At 44.0% G+C, this 14,307-nt stretch overlaps 1 protein-coding gene and 1 long non-coding RNA gene across 5 annotated transcripts; one reads left to right on the top strand and one right to left on the bottom strand.

Moving 5' to 3' along the window:
- Positions 1–855: 855 nt before the first annotated feature.
- On the bottom strand, positions 856–14,292 carry ARHGEF39 (Rho guanine nucleotide exchange factor 39). Of its 3 annotated transcripts, none has more exons than XM_061363231.1 (10): positions 14,229–14,292; positions 11,708–11,892; positions 11,024–11,118; positions 10,493–10,613; positions 9,337–9,455; positions 7,678–7,748; positions 6,740–6,868; positions 3,241–3,470; positions 2,271–2,359; positions 856–2,055 (listed from the first exon to the last, which is right to left on the bottom strand). In XM_061363231.1, exons 2-10 carry the CDS (start codon positions 11,852–11,854, stop codon positions 2,040–2,042), a joined length of 1,017 nt encoding a protein of 338 aa, XP_061219215.1. In that variant the 5' UTR covers positions 11,855–11,892; positions 14,229–14,292; the 3' UTR covers positions 856–2,039. The 3 variants fall into 3 exon arrangements, with proteins under 3 accessions (XP_061219215.1, XP_061219216.1, XP_061219217.1); XM_061363232.1 differs by lacking the exon at positions 14,229–14,292 and adding an exon at positions 13,980–14,091; XM_061363233.1 differs by lacking the exons at positions 856–2,055; positions 2,271–2,359 and adding an exon at positions 2,993–3,058.
- Positions 4,702–13,094, top strand: LOC133217618 (uncharacterized). 2 transcript variants are annotated; one of them, XR_009726905.1, is made up of 4 exons: positions 4,702–5,782; positions 6,259–6,338; positions 11,749–11,882; positions 12,049–13,094. It is a non-coding gene; the product is annotated as an uncharacterized LOC133217618 (long non-coding RNA). The 2 variants fall into 2 exon arrangements; XR_009726906.1 differs by having other exon boundaries at positions 11,749–11,945.
- Positions 14,293–14,307: the final 15 nt, after the last annotated feature.

The raw sequence follows: 14,307 nt of genomic DNA, 5'->3' as shown, positions 1-14,307 counted from the left end.
CAATTGTTTGAACAGATGTGTTATGACTCAAAAGATGAGCCAAACTTCTACTGCTGCAGAGCTTCCACATCATTCAAAGTCATAGAATAGTTTGGGTTGGAAGGGACCTTAAAGATCCCCTGATTCCAGCGCCCCCCCTGCCATGGGCAGGGACACCTTCCACTAGAAGAGGTTGCTCCAAGCCCTGTCCAGCCTGGCCTTGAGCACTGTCAGGGATGGGGCAACCACAGCTTCTCTGGGCAACCTCTGCCAGGGCCTCACCACTCTCATGGTAAAGAACTTTTCCCTCATATCTAATGTAAATCTCCCCTGTGTCAGTTTTAAAGCCGTTCCCTCTTGTCCTGTCACAACATGCCCTTCTAAAAAGCCAATTTCCAGATTTGTAGACCCCGTTTAGGTGCTGGAAGGACGCTTAGACGCTTCTCCATGCCGAAAAAGCCCAACTCTCTCAGACTGATTCACAAGAGAAGTTCTTCAGCCCTTGGAGCATCTCTGTGGCTTCTCCTAGACTCGCTCCAACAGCTCAACGTCCATCTTGTGCTGGGGGCCTCAGGGCTGGACGCAGGACTGCAGGTGGGGTCGCATGAGAGCAGAGTAGAGGGACAGGATCACTTCCTTTGACCTGCTGGTTGTGCTGCTTTTGATGCAGCCCAGGATACGGTTGGTTTCTGAGCTGCTAGCACGCACTGAAGCTGGCTCATGCTGAGCTTCTCATCGTCCAACACCGCCAAGTCCTTCTCCTCAGGGGCTGCTCTCAATCCATTCTTCACCCAGCCTGAATTTCTGCTTGGGATTGCCCCAATCCAGGTGCATGACCTTGCACTTGGCCTTTATGAGGGTGGCACTGGGACCTTTCCAGCCTGTCAGGATCCCTCTGGGTGGCATCCATTCCCTCCAGCATGTCAACTGCACCACACAGCTTGGTGTCATCAGCAAACTAGCTGAGGATGCATTAATCCCACTGTCCATGTTGTAGACCACAATGTTAAACACGATCGGTCACAACACCAACCGCAGTTCTGTATTGAGGCTTTAACAAAATACTCAAGAATACCTTACATATATTTCTACCTTAAATTGGTTTTTCAGCCTCGTAAGCTGAATCCTACCTAGCACATTACCAGCTATTGAAGACCCAGAGTACTGACTGTAGCCTCCTGCAGATTTTCTGCATGCTTCAGAAGCAGAGGTGCTGCTTGAGCTTTTCATTTTAGCATTTCAAGGCTACTGCATCCCAGGGAGGACAAAGGCAAGTGCTGTTTCATCTGCATAATTTCTCAGAATTCAGATTAGAAGTGTGAATGCTGTTTGATTAACCTACATGTATGTTATCTACCAGTTTATTTCAGATAGTTCAGCAGATTAACTTTTCTGTGGGACTGATGAGAATCTGAGAGGTAGGATTTTAACCACTGAATGATCTTCCCTTTATCTGCCTCCTTTCTTAGAGGAGGAGAGACAATAACTGTGAAAGAGTTTTGGTAGAAAACTCAAGGGTGTGAATGATGAAAATATGTCAAGGGAGGAAGATGGCTGTGGCCCTCTAGTACTAGCTGAAAATACAGTGTGGAGCCCAATAAGTTACCATTTTCCAGAACATCCCTTTTGGTCAAAGGACCCAGTAGCAAGAGCAGGTAGAAATATATGTAGACAAATGTGACAACACTGATTTAGAAACACGGATAAAAACATTTAATGAGGGAAAGCAAGTCAGACTTTCTCACACTTGTCCTTAAATTAGTAATGTAAGAGGGGTGGGGGGAAAAAAAAAGCATAGAAAAGCTAGAAGCTTGTAAGCTAAGTTGGGGAAAAGTCATGACATAGATTTTTTTATATACAAATCCTCAGTGTGCATACCTCTTTTTTGCAGTATCTGTGTTAAGATTAGGACAGCTGACAAAGCATTCATTCAGTCTCACAAGCACAGTGGTAGTCCCTATAAATGCATTCTCTTAGTATATGTCCTTGAACATTTGCTAAGATTGTGTAGGTTTCTACAAAGAGAGGTGACTGTCCTGCCAGTCTGCTACTCGAATGGGTCAGGCTTTCAGCTGTCTGTAGAGGAAAAACAAAGGGGAAGTTCACTGTTCATACATGGAATCTGTTCCCAGTATTCTCTCGGATCCTAGCTGCCAGAGCCAGGTCTCCTCTGTCAGCCTCATAACCATATAATGTACATATAACCATGCAAATACACAAGTCCATATGACCATTTTTATGTTTCACCCCCTTCCCTCAGCCCCTTTCTCATTTGGAAAATAGAGCCCTACCTGACTGCAGCTGCAAGACTCTGATACCAGTCATTAATGTCTTGTTGGTCACTGGACATCAACAACAGTGTCTTGTGTGGAAAGGAAAGCTGAAAGGCAAACAGAATCTGGTGTCACCCTGTGTCATTCCTTACCAAGGCAGCAGCTCTGACAAAAACAGAGCTATCGGCACTGAATTCAACTCAGCCCTGCATGTTGATTCCCCCATCTTCTTTCCCAGATAGAAGAATTATCATTGGTACTGGAAGAGGCCAGACACTGCACAGGACAGAGCCATTCCCAGCCTTGTGCGTTCCTTGCAGCCACAGGCGACAGCTGATCTTGACTTAGGAAGTGGGCATATAGCTCTTAGCAGCTATTTATCCAGTTTTCTGTCGTATTCCAAGCTGCCCCTAGGGGTCCTTCCAATACCACCATGTACAGATCACAGCCTGCCTGCTGTCTTCCTTGTCATAGCTCACAAGGAATGAGGTAACAACAGCCCCCAGATACTGTAACTCAGGAGGACCTCACCTGGAAACCCTTACCCAAGGCATCAGTCCCAGTCAAAGACCCTGCAGTCCTCGGAGTTAGATGCACAAGCAATATCTGTTGAGCTAATACCCACATCTTTTTGCATTCTCTTCACAGTCAATATATATAATGCTACATATTCATTGTCATGTTGACTGAGGGGCTGTCTCCCCAAAATGTGGTTCTGATGAGGGCACCTCAGAGTCTTATCAGACCTCCTCACCCTACCTAAGTGAACTAACCAGCAATCTGTACCCCAGAGTGCTCAGGAGGGCCTATGCCATGAAGGGAAAGACCTACATCACCCAAGAGAGAAGAGCTGCCCTAACCCAAACTAGTTCACTGCATTTACCGTTGTCACCACCCTCTTCATCTCAGTGCTGCTGCTGAAACAGCTAGAAACCTACCTTGCATGCCTGAGTCCATGAATGTTTCTGCTAGGCAGAAGCATACTTACACTGAGGAGCCCTCCCTGGCTCTGTGTGTGGCCAAACACCTTATCCACCACACACTGGTGAAGCGGGTAGACAGCCTGGCATGCCAGTTTGTTTGAATTCAGTGGGTGCAGTGGGTGACAGGGTTTTGTTGAAATGAAGATATCAGAAAAGAGGAAGAACATCCTGCGCTTCAGTTCTTCTCCCTTCGAGGGCACCACCAAAAGCCAGCCTTCCCGGACATACCAGCGCCCTAGGCATGTGGGGGAAATAAAAACAGAAAACAGTTCTCAGAAAAAAGGGCAAAAAATCTAATGTAATGAGACAAACAGGAATATAATGAGCTATCGTTGTAGGTTACCAGGTTCCACAACAATTTCAGCCACTAGAAGGCGCTGAGTATCAACTATGGCAACTGACAACACCCATGTGGAAGCAGTCACCATCCCAAAACTTTTAGTATGGGAGGAGCAGGCTGAAGTTATGTCTGTGTTAATTAAGATGAATTATGATATGCAAGCCTGTGTAAAGAGACCAGAACAAAAACAGAGTCTGAAACGGTATGCATGCCTTTAAATTAACATATGCCATAAATTAACACAAGCCATCTTAGAAGAGTCATCTACCCATGAAATGATTTGCATTAAAACAAAAGGCAGATAAATTGACAGGGGAAAAAGTCAAAACTGTTTGATAAACCTAGGTTTAAGCAGCAATTTTGTAAGATACAAAAATGGCATCTACAGAACACGGAATAATTAAAGCAGTGCCTCTAGTGAGGAGGATTATTGTACAAGACAGCCATTAACTTAAGGGAATTACAAAGACACCTGTCAGTAAGAATATTTCTAAAAATCTTTAGCCATAATAATAAGGTATTGCCATCTGGCCTAGTCTGGAAAACACCTGACAGGGAATTTCAGCCACTGTTTTCTGGGCCTCATCTTCTGGCTGAGCTAAGAGGTACCTTTAGAAAACAACACAATTTTGTTTCAGTTACGGATTTTGTCTTAGTATCCTACAGCCCCAGGACACAGAGGCAAGTCAATTCCTGCTTAGCTTACTCCACAGGAACCACTCCTCTTATATGAATGAGAAACTGAGAAAGGTGAGGTGCAGTAATCAGTCCACGTTTAAAAAACAAATGGAAGGAAGGTGTTAGCCGCATAGTGCTGGACTAGGAACTGTTTCCTTCAACCTAGATTATGATCAGACTCCCTGGCAAACAGTCTGAGCTGGTATGTGTTGGAAGTCTTGAGATACAGACTCATGCTTAGAAATCCTAGGGGCACACAATTTAAGAAATTCTTCTGAAAGGAGGGAAACGAAATATCCCTGTGGAAGCTAGGGATAACAGAACAGTGTGCTATGTTAAGGAGGAGGTTCTGGCTAAGACTGTGTTTGCTCTGCATGTGGAAGGAAAGGGGAGAGGGGAGGGGAGGGGAGGGGAGGGGAGGGGAGGGGAGGGGAAGGGAATGGGATCTCTTTTCACTAGGAGCAGTATGTCTCAGAGACACGGTGAAATGGTAGACACTTAACTCCAAAGCCACCCCTTTTATCTGAATCTATAGCATTGTTTTCTCACCTCTTCTGTCCTAGTAACAGGATGAAATGGTAACAGTTGGTAAAAGCTAGCTTGCTTCTTGAAAGCTGAGCCAAAACTACCAAGCCCCAGCTGCCTCTTACTCTTCTGCTTCTTACATCCAATAATACCTATTTTACCCCAGCTAATGGAAAACACAGCCATCACAATTCTCTGTCCCAGATAATGGAAAGGTGTCTATAGACCCTCAATACTTGCCTTACTACACATCTCACAATAGTCAGGGACAAAGAAAAATGTGGACTTTCAAATGATGGCCACCTCTGGTCTAGCTATACTGTTATGGTGTTGGGTATTTTGTTATAGGTTATCTTATGAGTTCTGTCATTCAGGATAAGTGATATACCTTTTTACTTAAGCACTACCCCGATGTGCACAGGCACCCACACACATGCTCATGCCCAGTATAAGCACAGCAGACCTGTATTAGCTCGCTTTCAGCTAGCATCACCAAAAGGATTCCGAGCAGAACGAGAAGAATTGTAAATCAATCTGCCCATTGACTAAGCATCTTTGAGAATGATAACCTCTGATAAATATCCTCTTATTCTATCCATGCTGGTTTGGCTGGGATAGTTAATTTTCTTCAAATAGCAGCTGGCATGGGGCTGTCTTGGATTTATGCTGAAAACAGCATTTACAATACAGGCATGTTTTGGTTATTGCTGGGTAAGCACTGCTCAGCATGAAGGTTTTGTTCTGCTCCTCACCCCACCCCACCAGTGAGAAGGGTGAGGGTGAACAAAGAGTTGGAAGGGGACACAGCCAGGACAGCTGACCCCAGCTGACCCAAGGGACATTCCATACCTTATGATGTCATGCTCAGCATAAAGAGCTGGGGAAAAGAGAAGAAAGTGCGGATGTTTGGAGTGGTGGAATTTTGTCTTCCCAAGTAACCACTATACATGATGGGCCCCTGCTTTCCTGGGGATGGCTGAATGCCTGCCTGCTGATGGGAAGTGGTGAATTAATTCCTTATTTTGCTTTACTTGTGCAAGTGGCTTTTGCTTTATCTGTTGAACTACTTTTATCTCAATCCACACATTTGCTTACTTTCACCTTTCTGATTGTCTTACCCATCCCACTAGTGGATGTCTTCATGCAGAAATCCACATGTATGAATTAAAACCACATTCACAACTACCTGGAGGTGTGCCTTAGAGATCTTTACACACAGTGACGTTAACACTCCTGTCCAGCTGCGGCACTCTTTCTAGAAGACCTCTGCAATAGCAGTGTTTCCTGAGAGAACTGGCAAAGCACCAAGTCACCATTTCATAATTGCCCAGACCGGGCACATTTCTCACAATATTTTGTAAGTAGCTTGGAGTGTGCTCTGGGCATGAAGAGCAGCCAGTTGCACAAGAGGTCATAAAGAAACTTGTTAACCAATTAGGTATCACTTACTCAGCTATTAACACAAACAATCTGACTTTAGGCACAGCTTAACCCTGTAGACAAAAGAAGATTCTTCATGTGAAGCATTTGAACAGAAGTCTATGAAGCTTGTGCCTTAAGGTAAAAACCACCAAAGTCCTTGGGCTCTTGACGCTCATGAAGCTACGGCTCATGCTGTGGAGTAGGGGCACCACCACTTCTTACACTCTTCAAAAATCATTTAACGTGTGTTTTTCATTCTCATCCAGGACTTACACTCCTGATCTCCTTAGAGTCCTGTTACAAACTTTCTAACTATATATTATCAGCACCCCCTAGCTGAATGTCAGGCAATTAAGCTGCTGCTTATCCTTACTCAAAAATTGCTAACTTTGAAAAAAAGCGCTTGAATTATTAGTTATATTCCTTCATCCCCTATCTATGGAATTTGTGTAAAAGGGTAAAGCTGGTTAATATGAGTTGAGTCAGGCATGAAGGCAAACATATCTCTCTCTTGGCAGCATCAAAACAGTAAGTCCCACCTGGAGTCAAAATCTGTATCTTCTGTCCTTTCAGCAGTTTCTGAACGCGAAGTAGCTGCAATGAGTTCTCTCTCTTATGAATGATGTCTTGTACCCACTGAGATACCTCCGAAACAGATTTCAAGGCCTCTGAAATTACAGCAGCATATTCTGAGGTTATCACAAGTGAGTACATATTACTGCTTATCTATCTTGCTGTGAAAAGATCAAGTGAAATTAAGAAGCAAATGTTGTAAACCAAGTATCAACAATAAATTTATTCAGTAATTTCAGCAAGAGAATTGGACTAGATGACCTCCAGAGGCCTCTCTCCCACTAACAATTCTGCAGTTCTAAAAAAACCCGATATTTATTTGACAATGAAACATTAGGCAGATTAATAATTTCCTGGATTTGGAAGCAGAAACAGGAAAAATGACCATAAGTGGTGTTAACTCCTAGTAAATATAGCATGAAGGTCACAAACTATTATAGAAAATCAAGGCACATGCCCAAGATTCACAAAGTGGTTGGGGTTGGAAGGAAGTTTTAAAATTCATCTAGTCCAAATGCCCTGTGATGGGCAGAAACATTTCTCACAACATCAGGTTGCTCACAGCCCCGTCCTACCTGACTTTGAACACTTCCAGTAATTGGAAATCCAAAGGGTCCCTAGATTCCTGTGTCTCACCACCCTCACTGTTAAAAAAAGACCTGCCATTTCTCTGACCTAACTGATAGGCCACTTAACGCAGTCAGTTACACTACACTTTCATTCCCAATGGGACACCTCCTCAGGGACACCTTGATTAAAATGGAGAAGGGAAATAGTAACTCATTAGAATCCCAGAGAGAGGAAGATTTTTCTTCCTGTGGAAGTAGACAGAAGATGAGAATTCAAGTATTAGCAAGGAGGCTAACGCAGATCAAAGTGCTAGTATCTATAGGTAGAATCATACTTGCAAGTTTCTGGTACTCAGGGATGTCTGGGTTGGTGTTCTCCAGCAAGTCTCTGAGGAAGTGCTTGTACCTAAGAGAGAGAAAGCAGGTTTGTATCACCTAAAGATACCAGCATCACCAGTGTCTCCTATTAGTGACAGAATGATGCACAACCCTCCCCCAGGAGATGGAGTACACACCTCTAACCAGTATTTGGTCACAATTCTTCAACTACGTTCATTTCATCTTCAAAGTTATCAACTAAATTAACTAAAGCATTTTATACGTTTGCAACCTTAGGCATTTCCTGGGAATCTGATAAAAGCAACCTCACATATTATTGAAGTTCATGAGACTTTCTTAGAATTCACATAAAAATGCCTTCAATAACTGTCAATTTTCCCTTTGAACTAGTTTTCTTTAATGTCTGAATAGTAGCATTCATACCATGATTCCTGCCCACAGAAGAATATAAAGGCATTTCTATACGAACTAGGAGCTGCCTTTTTCTTTTTTCCTCTCCAGTCTTTACCAGAAGGCATCAGATCCCTCCAAATGCTTTCTCTCAATAAAAGTCAAGTTATTTTCAGTCTGAACTGACAGAAGAAATATCACATTGAATAGATTCATGAACTGGCAGAACTCATATGACCTGCAGTATATGTAACAGGGTTTCAAAAACACTTGAACACAAGAGTTGATTAATGAAAAAATTAGACCTTCTGTTAAAAAGCCGTAATTTTTCCAAACAGTTGAACAGCAACAAACATCCTGCTATTTTACAAATTAAAGGAAGGTTCCAAAGAATTACAGGAAAAGCAAAAGGCAGCATTTGTATCTGCCAAGCTGATTAAAAAGGTTGCGTAAAGCTACTTGAAGGACTGTTGTACGCTCACTCCTAATTATTTTCAAAGAAATGAGGCTCTCAGCCTCTCAATTTTGCTTTAGTGCAGCTAAGGCCATGCTTAAGAGCAGCTACTTGATCTATAGTAGCAGCAGCTGGGTTGCCAGGAAACTACCTTTGCTCTGTACAACTCATACTCTCACTAAGAAAGAGCTGTCCTTGAATGCATGCAGCACTACCCTTGTGCAGGCAGCTTGCCTCTTCAAAGTGGAGATGATGCCTCAAGAGGCGGAATATAGCAATCAAGGCTGGGTCTGTCCAAGCTCAGATAACTGCAATAGGTACCAAATTTGAGGAAAGCATACGGTCCTGAAAACCAGGGAGGGGAAAAAAGCTTCCTTGTTTAGCTCATTAATCTTACCTCTCTCCAAAAGTAACAATTTACAAGGGAGAAGTCACAAGTTTCAGGTCAGCAACCCACACAAAAGCAGAGTAAGAGCACTACTTCTGCAGCACTTTAGAAGCTTGCCTTTGTTCAGGGCCTAATTCAGTAGCTTATCAAGATGATAGAAAGCCTCCATTTCATTTCTACCCAAGAGCCAGATGAATGGCTTTGGAGCCAGCACTGAATGCAGCTACCTCTCTATGTCATCTCCCTTCCATGTATACTGACTCCACTTTACAGGCATGTCTTCAGGTCTGTTTTATTGCTGTCTGTATGCTCGGATTTTGAGACACATTAAGCAACTTCACCTCTCACAGCAACCAATATACTGTTACGTTCCCTTTTCCTTCCTTATACTAACATCTTGAAGACTCAGAATTGTTTACTTACTGGTGCAGCCTCTGCATGGGCAAGGGAAGCAGATCCTCCAACCTCCTCCCTTGAAACTGAGGTCGAGCTTCTTGGAGTTTCTTAAACCGTCGGAATGACTTATTTTTCCTCAATTGCTCCTGTGTGCGGCATGAAAGGGATATAGCTTTCAGACTACAAAGAGAATTATGTGCTCTATGCACCAGAGCTAGGAACTGTTAGAGTTTAGAACTCCAGTACGAGACAGAAGCAGCAACAACTTATTTTGTGGCCATGTGCAAGCCGTTCCCTTCCTCTGGCCACCATTTCCAGTAGGTAGTTGAAGTGATATCCCCTTTTCATATATGCATGGCAGTATAAGCCTGCTGCATTTGCTAAGAATACATGCACTGCTAGTATACTCAGGAAATGGAAATAAAGAAAAAGGGAAGGTTGACTCAGATAGGAAAACAAGGAGTATGCCTGTGGTTCTGCCATTCCTTTCAAGACAAAGCAATCTTTGCTCCCCATCACCTAAAGGCAAGTATCCAAAATGGCCTTTTCTCTTGAGAAATCAAAAGTGGGAATTTATGCATGCGAACAGACAGAAGGGAAACATCCCAGTACATACTGCAGCTAGGAACAATGACAGACAAAGAAATTAATTCCAGATATAGCTGTCAGGACTTTGAAATAAAAATACATCCTTCTGAAACCTCTTGAATGACAGGTTGTATTTGGAAAGGTAAGTGGGAAGGAATTTTTTTCTTCTACCATAGAAAAAAAATTAAAGGAAAAGGAAATCCCACTGTTAGGATACAGTTAATGGTAGTGGGAAAGGCTAGAAGACCTGATAATTCTCCAGAAAGAGATCACTGTCCTGTAGTGTTCCCACTGCAAACTCTCCAGGTTTGACAGTCAAGGAAAAGTGGGGCTAAATACAGAACTCTGAGAAAGGTGGGCTCAGTGTTTGCACTGATGTTCATAGACATCTAAAAAAGATTCAAGAATTTGAAGTTCTAAATCAGGAGAGTTTTCACCATTCTATTATGGAAGAAAGACTGAGAAAAATAGCAGCACTCCAGAAAAAGGAAAGAAAGCTGCTCACTCTAGAAACAGAAGAAAAAGGGAAGGATATAGCTGTTTCACAGAATGGACAGAGGGAAGAAAGTACGTGAAAAATAAAGAAGATATTTACCTTCAAAGTTTTATTTGCCTGCTCCAAATTCTCAATGTAGTGTCCATAAAGTTCCAGATTCTGACAGAAATTTTCCAGTCCTGGTCCCAGATTCCCTCTCTCCAGATGAAGTGCCAGAACACTGCACAAGGAGCAATGAGAGCCCATGAGGGGTACACTACTGATGGTGTTTTCACAGCTCCCTCTGGTTCACTTCTGTTCTGACCTTTCTTTGTCAGCCTCCACCTTGGTTTATGTGCCAAATACATGCTTGGTGGTCACAGAGTAAACTACAGAAAATGTCACTTAAAAATAATACAGAGCAGACTTACTGGGTTTAAACCATTATACAGAGAGCAACTGGACATCCAGATATGTGGACACAGATCAGCAGCTTCCTGGGTACACCTGCAAGTGCCACGAAGGCTAGCAATGCTATAAGTGAATGCCTGTTTTACAAGATGGTAGCTTTATTTCCTGAAATCTTCCTTTCTCATCAATATAGGGTCCTCCCCATATAATTACAGGAATCACATCAGTGTGTTCACTTACTGGCTGGCCGAACATATGGATTCCAGGGGTCCAAATATGGTTTCCAACACAGCAGGTTTCAGTGTCCCTTTGGCCTTTAAAATCGTCACAAAAAACTAAGTACGGGAAAAGAAAGAATTTCAAACAGGTAGAATTCACAGGTCCCTCAAATGTTATTCATGGTACACAGCAGAAGCCTAAGCTGCAGCCTGCACGCTCTCTAGCTCGAAAGGAAACTGAATATTGTGAATCCTACCTAAGATCTCTGTCATCAGATGTAATCCTTCTTGGTAAATTTGACCATAACTGTAAACATGTGGAACAGTACTATAGCACTAATAAGAGTCTATTTCAGTATTCCTAGACACATCCAGTTTTCACCACGTTGTTCATTATCAGTCTTTGTCTTGTCTGTGCACCTGCATTTCATACACCTCAGGCATCCTAAGACGAGTCCCCTGTACAGTCAAAACTTAGAAGATTTGTGTCTGTGTACAGACCAAAGCCATGGGGCTAGTACCCTGAGCTACTAGATGTTACATAGGAGGTAAAAGAGAAACAACAAAAAACTCCAACTTTCAGCCCCATGTTGTCCCATGCAGTAGAAATGTCTCAAAGTCTTGCTCTTGACCTTCCCCATGACAACACAAATAAGAACATGCTGCCTGAAGGAACCCATGTATCAGAAGGGACTAAAATACTTACTGTGACCACCAAATCCAGCTGTTCAAGGTATCTGTGTTCAGTTTCCAGCAGCTCCTTGGCTGTCCGGCTGCGCTTCCTCTCCCAGCGAGCCCTCTGCTCTTCCACAGTGTTTGCTCCAGCCATAAACAGCAGGGGCGAGTCACTCATGACAACCTCAGGGGTGATATACAGAAAGGTAACTGACCCTGAAGAGCCAAGAGAGATGGACAAACAACAAAAGAATAACTTATGGTGCAGGGTAGGATTCTGAGCTACAAACTCTGCACTTTATTACGAAAAAAAAAGGAAGTTAATTGTGAGCAACCGTTATTAACAGTTTCCTTCTGCACTCCTACCCACAGGTACATCAACCAGAGGAGCAGTGTAAGAAAGACCAAACCATGAAAGCAAAAGCAGTACATTACAATATGTCTATGAATAACTCTCAAGCACGCAATCCCACTCACAAACCACTGCTTCCTGTGCTTTGCCCCATTATTTGTGCAAAATTCGCTGTAAGCCCAAGGAAGTCAGTGGGTGGAAGAAGTACTGTGGGTAGGAGCAGAAAGCAGCCATAAGATTTGTCTTGGGGAGGAAACAGAAAGAAAGAGCACATTCTTGCTTTTTTTCCCATGGAGGTTTCCAAGAAACAAGTGGTTTGCATTGTCATTTTCTAACAGTATTTTGTGGTTTGAGATGAGAGAAACTCAGTAACTGCTGTGAATCACACTATCCACTTAGTGACCAGTTTCACTGCTGCTCTTCTCTTCTGCAAGAGCATCATGTTTTGTTACAGAGTAAAACACTCCCTCTTTTACTGCCCCTCCTCAGAGAAAGACGCATGTGTTAGCTCAGCACCAGTTAAATATTGCTCTGCCTTTTGATCAAAAGGCAGCGCAGGTTGTTACACACTCGCCATGGCACGGAGCCTGGAGTTTCTCTGGAAGCTGAACTACCTCCACTAAAGTTCATCCCTGTGTGGATGAGATATACCAATACATGAAGATGTGTCACCTTAGGGAAGGAAATTTGTCAAATACAGCCTTCCAGAGACATTTGATACCTAAACAAATGCCTGAAACAAGTTTCACATCAAATGAATATCAAGACTTGTTTAATGAGCAGAAGTCTGGATAGCGAGGGGCATAGGCAGCATTTTATAGCAGCAGAAGGTTCTCTAGAGGTTTATGCTCAGATTCATTCATGACACAACCACAGGCCTAGCTAAGGCCATGTCTCGGTCAAACAGGGCAGACCCAGCACCCCTGCAGGTAATACCACACCAGAGCTTAGTGAGAGCATGCAGAAGTACTCACCAGCGACAAACTAAAAAGCTACCACTCACAGAGCACCTTTAGCCAGGGTAGGTTGCAGACATTATTTTCATTTTGAGGCCAAATTTCTTTTAAAAAATAATAATTAAAATAAATAAATAAATAAATGCACACACACACATATTTTTATATATATGTAAATAAATACACCAGGTTTGACTGTCTCCTGCTCACATAATGAAGCACAACCGCACCCGCTATTCTAAAATGTATTACATTTAGTCTGAAGCCCGTGAGTAGATTAGAAAATACTACAGGGACAGCAGCATTCCAGCCTGCTTCTCCATTCTCAGACTTGGAATAGAAACCACTGAATGCTTCCTATACAATTAACTACCCTACAGTGCCCCATTAGCAATATTCCCTATGCTTGGAGCACTGTGTACAGTTCTGGTGTCCCCAACACAAGGACTTGGAGCAAGTCCAGAGGAGGCCACGAGGATGATCAGGGGACTGGAGCACCTCCCATACAGAGACAGGCTGAGAAAGCTGGGGCTGTTCAGCCTGGAGAAGACTGCATGGAGACCTCATAGCAGCCTTCCAGTATCTGAAAGGGGCCTATAGGGATGCTGGGGATGGACTCTTCATTAGGGACTGTAGTGATAGGACAAGGGGTAACGGGTTAAAACTTAAACAGGGGAAGTTTAGATTGGATATAATGAAGAAGTTCTTCACTATGAGGGTGCTGAGGTGCTGGCACAGGGTGCCCAGAGAAGCTGTGGCTGCCCCATCCCTGGCAGTGTTCAAGGCCAGGTTAGACAGGGCTTGGAGCAACCTGCCCTAGGGGAAGGTGTCCCTGCCTGTGACAGGGGGTTGGAAGGGGATGAACTTTAAGCTCCCAAATCAAATCATTCTAGGATTCTATTTCCAGTATTAAAACCAGAATGTTAATACCGTCCAAAGCCCTCCTTTTATTACGGCAGCACAGCCACTCTTGGTGTGTTGGAAGCATCACCCACCCCATGGGGCAGCTCCACAGCCCGCCTTTGGGGCCGGCGGCCATGCGAGAGAGGCCGCGGGGCCGTCCTCCCCCTTTCCTGCCTGCTTTAAGCGGGGTCACCACCGCCTCAGGGCGGCCTTCCCGCTGAGGTGCCCCTCACCACCGCGCCAGGGCAGCCTTTGCCCCGGATCTGAGGCAGGACCTCCCGGAGGGGCGAACGAAGCCCACAACGAGACCCACCACCACCTCAACCCAGCTCACCCGTTACCTTCAGGTCGCCGCTGCCACCGCCCCGCGTTCAAATGGCGGCCCCGCCCCGTTGGGCGGTCCCGGGGCGGTCCCTGCCG

Source organism: Neopsephotus bourkii, unplaced genomic scaffold (assembly GCF_033783945.1).
Source record: "Neopsephotus bourkii isolate Nb327-2 ecotype Australia unplaced genomic scaffold, CSIRO-AGI_Nbou_v1 NB_1148, whole genome shotgun sequence".
NCBI classification, from domain to species: domain Eukaryota; kingdom Metazoa; phylum Chordata; class Aves; order Psittaciformes; family Psittacidae; genus Neopsephotus; species Neopsephotus bourkii.
This window is presented reverse-complemented; position numbering and strand designations above follow the sequence as displayed.

Excerpts from the sequence above, each read along its gene's own strand:
- ARHGEF39 (XM_061363231.1), bottom strand. The coding sequence starts at position 11,854 with ATGAGTGACTCGCCCCTGCTGTTTATGGCTGGAGCAAACACTGTGGAA. Across the intron at positions 11,119-11,707 it reads AGCTGGATTTGGTGGTCACA|TTTTTTGTGACGATTTTAAA; the intron begins GTAAGTATTTTA and ends TCCCGTACTTAG. Across the intron at positions 2,360-3,240 it reads GCCAGGGAGGGCTCCTCAGT|CTTTCCTTTCCACACAAGAC; the intron begins GTAAGTATGCTT and ends TTTGCCTTTCAG.